Genomic DNA, 10,827 nt, shown 5'->3' with positions numbered 1-10,827 from the left:
CAAAGGCCGAACAGAAGCCGAATGCCGCTCATGACACGTGTGAAGGCAAGTTTTGTCTGTTTTCTAGGTATTGTTTGATTTATGTCGGGATTTAAGGTAAGCTACTGATTCAGCGATGACTAAATTTGTTTCTCGATGCATAAAAAGTCAGGGAGCGACTGATATTTGCCCGTAAATATCCTTCAAAGCTGAAAATGTCCGCGATCGAGCACCGGAAATGGCTGTTCGATGGGTTTTGCAAGTAGAAATGTGCTTTATTTCACCAAATCAGCTCGTATTTGGTGTGGGTACGGGATTCTAGAGGACGAAGGAGTCATAAGAGGTGCAAAGAAGTGCTATTTGGGAGTAGAATAAATCTTCCGAGACAGTAGACAAGAGAAGGTCATATTTGAGAGAGGAGCGCGTAGGCCGATTGTCTTTCCGACAAGCGAATGATACAGCAGATTAATCATTCGTTTTGACCAGAAACCTAGTCTCTAGTTTTTATGAATGAGTTTTTTAATTAAAACAATCACTAGAACTCTCTCGCTTAGCCTAATGGCTGTTCGATGGGTTTCGCAAGTAGAAATGTGCTTTATTTCACCAAATCAGCTCGTATTTGACATCGGTTTGGTATATATATATATATTTTCTAATCCTACCGCGAACTGGATAGCAGACGCGGCACGACTGTTGCACCACACTTTGAAGGGGATATAGCTCAGTTGGTAGCGCGCTGGATTTGTATTCAGTTGGCCGCTGTCAGCGTGAGTTCGATCCCAGGTTCGGCGGAAATTTATTTCAGAGTCAAATTTGTGTGCAGACTCTCTTCGGTGTCCGAACTCCCCCCCCCCCCCCCCCCCGTGTACACTACATTGGGTGTGCACGTTAAAGATCCCACGATTGACAAAAGGGTCTTTCCTGGCAAAAATTGCTTAGGCACAGTTAATAATTGTCTACCTATACCCGTGTGACTTGGAATAATAGGCCGTGAAAGGTAAATATGCGCCGAAATGGCTGCAATTACTGGCCGTATAAAATTTCATCTCACACGGCATCACTGCAGAGCGCCTAGAACTGTACCCACGGAATATGCGCGATATAAGCCTCATTGATTGATTGATTGAAGTAATCCCACACTTTGAAGTAAATTACTTCAAAGTGTGGGGATGTGCCCCACACTTTGAAGTAAACCCATTTTTTACTTCAAAGTGTGGGGGGATCTTCCCACACTTTGAAGTAAACTCAGTTTTTACTTCAAAGTGTGGGGGGATCTTCCCACACTTTGAAGTAACTTACTTCAAAGCGTGGGACTTTTGCATCGCCTGTTTGAGCCTGATGATTTTGTCAAACAAAATGGCAAAGTCTTTTGGATGAGTGAACAGAAAAAGTGAGCGAGCCAAGAAACATAGGGATGTTTGTTATCAGGCTTTAAAGGCATATGTACTCGATGACTATACACGCTAATTGCTTTACCAACAGCTGGAGACATGCTAAATTAAGTTCCCTGCAAAATATTGTGGTCTAGGACCCCTTCAATGTTGAGATATGTTAATTTTCATTTTGATCTGGATCGTCCTATTTATAGATTTGGCAACACATGTAACGTTGATGCAAGGGAGCTAACACCGCGGCTTTGTTGACATCCTCACTTTTTCAGAGGCTAGAACAAGCTGTAATGCATGTATTATGGTCCGCGCATGGTGACATATCGTCATTATATGGTCTTATGGTGCGTTTGACATCGATTATGGGCAAACTACACTTTGTAAACACGGGAGCGCGTACATATGCCTTTAAGCAATGTCCCATTGTTGAGTATGACGAAAACTCGTGGTGACGATTTTAAAACATGTTGGGTCACGCATGGTCCAACCTTACATGGTCCAACCTTACATGGTCCAACCTTACATGGTCCAACCTTACATGGTCCAATCTTACATGGTCCAATCTTACATGGTCCAACCTTACATGGTCCAATCGTGCATGGTCCAATCTTACATGGTCCAATCTTACATGGTCCAACCTTACATGGTCCAATCTTACATGGTCCAACCTTGCATGGTCCAACCTTGCATGGTCCAATCTGACATGGTCCAATCTTATTTGGTCCAACCTTACATGGTCCAATCTTACATGGTCCAACCTTGCATGGTCCAACCTTGCATGGTCCAACCTTACATGGACAACCTTACATGGTCCAACCTTACATGGTCTAATCTTACCATGTCCAACCTTACATGGTCCAATCTTACATGGTCCAACCTTACATGGTCCAATCTTACATGGTCCAATATTACATGGTCCAACCTTACATGGTCCAACCTTACATGGTGCAACCTTACATGGTCCAACCTTACATGGTCCAATTTTACATGGTCCAATCTTACATGGTCCAATCTTACATGGTCCAATAATATATATGGACCATGTAAGATTGGACCATGTAAGGTTGGACCATGTAATGTTGGACCATGTAAGGTTGGACCATGTAAGATTGGACCATGCGTGACCCAACATGTTTTAAAATCGTCACCACGAGTTTTCGTCACACTCAACAATTAATGGGACATTGCTTAAAGCCATATGTACTCGATGACTATACACGCTAATTGCTTTACCCACAGCTGGAGACATGCTAAATTAAGTTCCCTGCAAGATATTGTGGTCTAGGACCCCTTAAATGTTGAGATATTTGAATTTTTATTTTGATCTAGATCGTCCTATTTATAGATTTGCCAACAGAGGTAGCGTTGACGCAAGGGAAATAACTCCGCGTCTTTGTTGACATCCTCACTTTTTCAGAGGCTAGAACAAGCTGTAATGCATGTATATGGTCCGCGCATGGCGACATATCGTCATTACATGGTCTTATGGTGCGTTTGACATCGATTATGGGCAAACTACACTTTGTAAACACGGGAGCCCGTACATATGCCTTTAAAGCCTGATAACAAACATCGCTATGTTTCTTGGCTCGCTCACTTTTTCTGTTCACTCATCCAAAAGACTGCCATTTTTTTGACAAAATCATCAGGCTCAAACAGGCAATGCAAAAGTCCCACGCTTTGAAGTAAGTTACTTCAAAGTGTGGGAAGATCCCCCCACACTTTGAAGAAAAAACTGAGTTTACTTCAACGTGTGGGAAGATCCCCCCACACTTTGAAGTAAAAAATGGGTTTACTTCAAAGTGTGGGGCACATCCCCACACTTTGAAGTAATTTACTTCAAAGTGTGGGATTACTTCAAAGTGTGGTGCAACAGTCGTGCCGCGTCTGCTATCCAGTTCGCGGTAGGATTAGAAAAAAAAAATATATATATACCAAACCGATGTCAAATACGAGCTGATTTGGTGAAATAAAGCACATTTCTACTTGCGAAACCCATCGAACAGCCATTAGGCTAAGCGAGAGAGTTCTCGTGATTGTTTTAATTAAAAAACTCATTCATAAAAACTAGAGACTAGGTTTCTGGTCAAAACGAATGATTAATCTGCTGTATCATTCGCTTGTCGGAAAGACAATCGGCCTACGCGCTCCTCTCTCAAATATGACCTTCTCTTGTCTACTGTCTCGGAAGATTTATTCTACTCCCAAATAGCACTTCTTTGCACCTCTTATGACTCCTTCGTCCTCTAGAATCCCGTACCCACACCAAATACGAGCTGATTTGGTGAAATAAAGCACATTTCTACTTGCAAAACCCATCGAACAGCCATTTCCGGTGCTCGATCGCGGACATTTTCAGCTTTGAAGGATATTTACGGGCAAATATCAATCGCTCCCTGACTTTTTATGCATCGAGAAACACATTTAGTCATCGCTGAATCAGTAGCTTACCTTAAATCCCGACATAAATCAAACAATACCTAGAAAACAGACAAAACTTGCCTTCACACGTGTCATGAGCGGCATTCGGCTTCTGTTCGGCCTTTGACCGGTTATCCCCCGTGCAACAAAGCTTAAAACACCATGCCCATTGACTTACTAAATGGCATTCAAAAAATCATTTAACAAAAAAGAGTAAAGTAATACATTGATTAAAAGCACCGGTTGTTGGTCTTAACGACCTTTCAGCTGTCTAGCGACAAATAGTAATATTTATTTTAATTTTGAATTGAATTGAATTGAATTGAATTCATTTCAATAAAACTTTATTCAGTCTGAATGCAACCAACAGAAATGTTTCTTTTGGCTCGTGTACGAGAAATATCACATAAAAAACACACTCTCAGAACATATAGACACATAAAAGTACACATCATACACACATAACCCACACAACTTGACACGTATACATACCCGCACCCTCACATACGTCCACGTACATACTCTCGTTTATCCTTTATATCATAAAATATAATCTCTCTCTCTCTCTCTCTCTCTCTCTCTCTCTCTCTCTCTCTCTCTCTCTCTCTCTGTCTCTCTCTCTCATTCACCGTTATAACTGTCATCTATACGTTATCGCAGGCATGGCAAGACTTTGTTCAGTACATCATACAGGTTATCACAACAAGCTGTCACAGGATACCAGAGTAACATCCATTGGCAGTTAAATATGATTTAAAACAGAAATGAGACTTCATGAGATAAGGTGTATATCTGGTCTTAAAAACGTCTGTGCTGGTAGTTTGCCGCAGGAAGGTGGAAGAGAGTTCCAGAGACTGCTACCTGAATAAACTAAACTAGACTTGAATAGGTCAATCCTAGTTAGAGGACTGTTCAATCTCATCAATTTGCGTGAATTTCTCAACGTGAATTTGTGAAAATATGGTTTCTGGTACACATCCATCAATAATGTTATGCATAAGGGTACCTTTACATTATAGATTTGGCCTATATGGTCCGCTGGACCCAAAAAGCAACAACCAACTAACTAACCTTTACATTATAGCCTTGCCTTCAGAGGGAAAATGCCTAACTCAGATAGGGTTGTTTTCTTTAATAAGACTACTTTAAGCTCTCGTTTGTGTAATCTAACCACCTTTTTGAATGAATTTTCACTTGCCGAGTCCCACAAGGTCGACGTGTAATCAATCGCAGACTGAATATGTGCATTAAAGAATAATGTCATGGATTCCAAATTCATAAAGTGCTTGATTCTAGATAAGAAATATATTTTCTTGAATATGAATTTAGAAAGTTTTTTGATGTGATGTGACCAAGACAGGTTGTTATCAATGGTCACTCCCAACACTTTATGATGGTCAACTTTTTTCACAATTTTATCATTAATCGTTAAATCGTGAAATGTTGAGGTTATGTTTTGGCGTTTTTGCTTAGTTGTTATAATCATGCATTTTTTTGCGGGTTAAGGGACATGTGATTTAGTGAGAGAGAGAGAGAGAGAGAGAGAGAGAGAGAGAGAGAGAGAGAGAGAGAGAGAGAGAGAGAGAGAGAGAGAGAGAGAGAGAGAGAGAGAGAGAGAGAGATTGCCGCGTATCATAGTTTCGATGTTTGTACGAGTAAGTGTGTAATCGTGCGTGCATACACGCTTAGCGGCGCGCGGTTGTGTGTGTGTGTGTGTGTGTGTGTTTGTGTGTGTGTGTGCGTGTGTGTGTGTGTGTGTGTGTGTGTGTGTGTGTGTGTGTGTCTGTGTATGTTTGTGTGAATGTGGGTGTGTGTGTTTGTTTGTGTGGATGTTTGTGTGTCTGTGTTCATCTTTCTGTTTGATTTCTAATTATAGAAAGGTTTTTATCTCCTGTCCGAGTGATCATTCTAATGCATGACTGTACAGATCAGTCGCCAGCTCTCTCTGCTCATCTCGAGTCTTTTCCTCAGCGTTTGTTCTACTTTACTCCCCCTCTGTGTCGTTGAAATGGTCGTAGTGGTTCTGAGGCAGGTCGTCCCCGTTCTCCACTGTCACTCCCAGCCTGTTGTAGACATCAGCGCCAGAGGAAGCTGAGAGCGACGACACCATCATGTTATCAGCACCGTCATCACCGACGATTTCGTAATCAGTTGCCGCTGCTCCTGCCACGTTGGAAGTGGTTCCAGTTTTGCTCGAGACGGAACAGTGATCAATCGGTTTGGCTGGAGAGTCAGAGTTTTCATCCTGGAGGTGACTTGGTTTCGAATTGTCCTGGATTCCTGGTTGGCCGTGGTGACTGCTTGAAGCACTGGGATTGGATCTTTGCTCGGGGTTTTTTCCGTCTTCGTTGAGGTGGTTATAGAAGTCTTCGGGAAGCGGTCCAGGGGGAGGGTGGTCTTGAGGGTCTTTGAGGGACAGAACGTTGTAGCTGTCTTGGTTATTGGAGCAAGATCCTCTGCCTTGTTCGTTGGTGTTGGGTGAAAAAGGTGATGAGAGTTCGTAGCCAGTGTCGTCTACTGTGCTGTAGTGATGAACAGAAGCCGTGTGACCGCCACTGTGGATTCCGGATGAGTTGTTTGAACCGGGGTTTGCTGCAAAACACAAGCAAATTATATATCAATTAATGAATTAAAGATACATCATGAAGTGGTGATGTTCCATCATTTTAACACAAGACTGGATCCTTCCGATCTGATCAATCAAACAACTTTTCTTACCCAGCAGCTTGCAGCCGTTCTCACTCATTGTATCTTGAAATTAGCTGTTGACATTTCTTACAACAAATCTGATGAACATGTTGAACCCGTGCAGTGCGTAACTACACTTCGTTTTAATTTCACCCTTTGTCGCCAGGAAGAAAGGGAGAAATTCAGAACCAAAGCAAAACAGAGATGGTATGGCGATGTGAGGTATTTGTAGTAATTCAAAGTATATCTTTTTCCCGATTCTTCTTCGCCTTGACCTTTTCAAACGAGTTGGTCACATTGATCAACAATCCTAAAACTATGAAATATCTACTTGGGAGGGTATATTGACACTTTTGCTTAATTCTATAATTGTCTGGTGTACAGTTTTCAAAATACAGAAGTTCGTATGTGTTTACTTATAAGCGTCACTAACCATAGGGTTTTCCTTTTGTAAGTCTGTTAAAAGCCCAGTATACTTCCCGTGTGAACAGATACGGCCATCCTTCTTCTTGGACACATGACAACAATCAACACTCTGGTTGGTTTTTGTGCAGAATGGGACTTTGAACTGATTTCAATGAATTCATTTCTTAAACTGCAACTGTTGAATTCCTGGGCATATCTGGGATAGTAAGCAGAACTGTGTTCGAGTGAAGGACTGTGCCTTTAATCTCTTGTTTATCACAATTGAAATTTTACTCGCAGGTATATAATATTTGATCGATAAATTGGACTGTGAAAGGATTATGTACACCTACCTTGCATTTGATCGTTGCACGATACATAACAACCGTTGGTGTAAACGGCCGATGCACGAGTGGGTCTTGGTGACCTGAAAATGCATATCAATATTGTGAAGAGAGTGAGAGAGAGAGAGAGAGAGAGAGAGAGAGAGAGAGAGAGAGAGAGAGAGAGAGAGAGAGAGAGAGAGAGAGAGAGAGAGAGAGAGAGAGAGAGAGAGAGCAAGGAAGTTTGATTTGCTCATGTGAACTTAATGTACTGGCTGACTCATCCAACTATAAAGCAAACGGATGGATGCGACTTCACAAATAAAGCTTATCATGAGATGAATCGGATCAACTGAGCTCTCCATGATGCAACGCTAGATTATGTGTGCTTTTGATAACATCTGGTGTGACTGGATTGTGTGCTCTTTCAACTTTTCATGTGAACAACCGGGGGTCGGGTTACCCGGAAATGTCTTTTTTTACCGGTAAACATTCCAATTTACCGGAAATAAAATTGGTAACCGGTCATCCATATATGAATATATATTTTGTGATGTGTCTTCCTGAGAAATGTCCTGTAATCACGATGTGTAAGGCCCAGTTTTTATACTTGTTTTCTTTGTCAAGAGCTGACTAATGTTTTGAAAAAGGGCTTGTGGGATCACTGATAAAATGTCTGTTGCTTCTAATAATTTTGTCTGCACTGCACCACATGCAAAATGTCTCAGTTGAGATAATAAAGTTGTCATGTCTTGCGTCTTAGGTCTCATACTCACGGTGTCTTTTGTGTCCTGAATAGATGCAAGGTCCAGTGATCTGTCTTGCCCTGTTTCTGAGCTCGTCTTCTCAAGAAGAACACGATGAGGATGAGACAAATGATGATGACGACAGCGAGGATAATGGCGACTACAGCCGCAATTACTGCAGACGAGACACTGGAGTCGCTGTCATTCGCAGAGTATGCATCCGTGTCAATCTTGGATTGGGAATTATCGGGTGCTGTAAAACAGAAAGGGTCAGTCTTTATTGTTCTTATTGTTCCGTGATTTTATTTTAATTTCGGGAAACTTTTTTGATGTGTGAAATCTATTAAGATGCATATAATCAAAACGACCGCATTCTGTACAATACGCCCATACCCGTGCTTTATTTAACGATTAAGTTAATTTTCGACATGGGGTTGGCGCAGTCCATGCATTTTTACCTTGAATTGCTTTCTTCTTCTTCATCTTTGATACAGCTGAATAGTTTTGCGGGGAAAAAATCAACGCTAACATTTAATGAGAGTCATGTATACAGAAAAGGTAAATGACAGCCTTTATGGGATTCACAAGAGGAACTTCAGACCATTTTTTCTTTTTAAATGTTCCCCGTAATGATTACCTGGTAAAGCGGTACAGCTGCATCACATCAGATCGCCGTACTCAGTTGTAATGTACGGCTTTAAAGCCAAATCCCTTCCTGTGACAACGATCATGTAAACCGTCACAGATTATGTCTGTCCAGGCTTTTACATGGGGTGGGAGTATCCTGACGCTTGGACACACACAAGTTCAACAGCCTGCATGCCTGCCTACGATGTAGATTTGGAAGTTTTTGTTGTTGATTAATTGATCTCGCAGATTGACGCAGTAAATCAAGATGGCATATCAAATAAGGGATCGACAGAAGAATAAAAACAAGAACAAAAATCAAACACCATGTCTTAAAATTACTTGAAACGGCATCTACCTGTGCTATTTTCGCTGGCTTGGGTATCGGTGTCCACGTGCGTGTTCCCGGTCGATAGCTGAGTCGTTGGAACAGATGTTGTTTTTTGTGTTAGCAAAGGGGGAGTAATGTCTGGCTGGCTGAACTCAAAGACAATGTCATCGACGTCAACCGTGCCTCCACATGACTCGCTCGTTATCTTCCTTCCTTCAAACACTATCTGTGCAACAGGAAATAGGAACAGATTATTTGTTTTTCGCTGGAACTGATTTGATCGGAGCTTTCTCTTACCAAATGCTGAGACTAGATATCTTGACACTGCTTGTAAAAATACCCCAAACAACAAACAAACAAATTAGAACTCAGTGTCAGATATATGCAATGTCTCATACTATCATAAAGTATATTCCCTTTCACAACGTCATTAATTTCGTCATATAATCACATTCGTTTGTGCCTTCCTGGCGAGCGGCCGAAAATTCCATCAAGCTTAGTTTTTGTCATTAAAGGCACAGTAAGCCTCCCGTAAACCATCACAGATATTGTCAGGCTTTTACACACAGTACAAACACCCTTCCATTTGAACGCTCACCAAACGGGAACATCCTAGGTGCCCTACGTAAAGAGCGAGCAATTTTCAAAGAATTTAATTTTGCGTGGTTTATCTTACCCCTGAGCCATCGTGAACCCGTGTGATCAAGTTTCTTTTTTTTCACAATGTAGTCGTCAGTTAGTACTGATTTGAATGCGACTCGCTGTGAGCTTATCTGCAAAAGCACGTTATTAAGTACCTCTGACTCATGCACAAAACAAACGGCTGTGGTTCACAAGAACTCTAGCGATGGCTTTTGACATTTCAGAGGAACTGGCGATAGGTAATATAAACCGTCGTCTGCTACGAGAACCACGACCTTGCGTGACCCTGCTTCCGGGCTTTCCTTTCTTCAAACTTTCAAAACTTCGAATTGTACTGATCTTGTCTTGATGAAAAAAGAATTCTTTTATGATTTAAGAATGTTTGTGTAACAAGCTGTCAATTTATTATTTAGATTTTAAAAGTTAGGTCTAGCGCCAAAACACACCACGGTCCGATTGTCTCTGACACAATCCGCAAAATTAATTCTTTGAAAATTGCTCGCTCTTTACGTAGGGCACCTAGGATGTTCCCGTTTGGTGAGCGTTCAAATGGAAGGGTGTTTGTACTGTGTGTAAAAGCCTGGCAGTATCTGTGATGGTTTACGGGAGGCTTACTGTGCCTTTAAGTGTTTGTCTGTTCACTTAAAAATTAAGACCGTTGGGTCGATATATTTGTGACTGTAACGTATTGTTTTGTCAATAACAAACGTTCCAACAACATACCTTTCTTGTTTTTTGATTCATACTATGATATCTTTGCAGATCTTATACATAGAGAATACTAATGGCTTTCCCAGTTTAGACGATTTTACTAACACATGTATAATTGTGTAGTTCTTTAGAAAATAATCAATATTCAAAGGAGAAACGAGCGTACACTTTTCAGGAAGCCTAGTACTATTCTGTTTATCCTACAGTAAATACTTCTGTGCAATCTACCTCAAACTTAAAGACGTCTCCATCGTTTTGAATAATTAGTTTGACTTCTAAACCTCATTTTACACGATACACACAAATAGATATATTGTATAGTTACGGCTGGTCTTTCTCGCGTGTGTAGGATATACACGTACGTGACATGATTTGTTTCCTCTTGCATGTGACCTACAGATACATGTGTTAAGTCGTTCTGCTTAATTTGTTTTCAATAAAAGGGAAACAGATCGAAACAGTTCTCAAACTGATGCCCGTTTCTTGTCTTTCAGACCTTTCTTGGTAGACGATCTGATGTAGAATGTAATTCTGCTTTAGACGTATTTGTATTACAATTTTTCTTG

The 10,827-nt window shown here is 41.1% G+C and overlaps 1 protein-coding gene across 1 annotated transcript in view; it reads right to left on the bottom strand.

Moving 5' to 3' along the window:
- Positions 1–4,139: 4,139 nt before the first annotated feature.
- LOC138966847 (uncharacterized) overlaps positions 4,140–10,827 on the bottom strand; it is a 12,112-nt gene continuing 5,424 nt past the window's right edge. The window contains exons 4-7 of the mRNA XM_070339202.1: positions 8,936–9,134; positions 7,981–8,203; positions 7,235–7,308; positions 4,140–6,380 (exon numbers count right to left, since the gene is read on the bottom strand). Coding sequence (XP_070195303.1) covers positions 5,773–6,380; positions 7,235–7,308; positions 7,981–8,203; positions 8,936–9,134 — 1,104 coding nt within the window. The 3' untranslated portion in view covers positions 4,140–5,772. The remainder of the gene's footprint in view (positions 6,381–7,234; positions 7,309–7,980; positions 8,204–8,935; positions 9,135–10,827) is intronic.

Source organism: Littorina saxatilis, linkage group LG5, assembly GCF_037325665.1.
Source record: "Littorina saxatilis isolate snail1 linkage group LG5, US_GU_Lsax_2.0, whole genome shotgun sequence".
Lineage (NCBI taxonomy): Eukaryota > Metazoa > Mollusca > Gastropoda > Littorinimorpha > Littorinidae > Littorina > Littorina saxatilis.
Note: the sequence above shows the minus strand (reverse complement) of the source record. Positions and strands in the feature narration are given on the sequence as shown.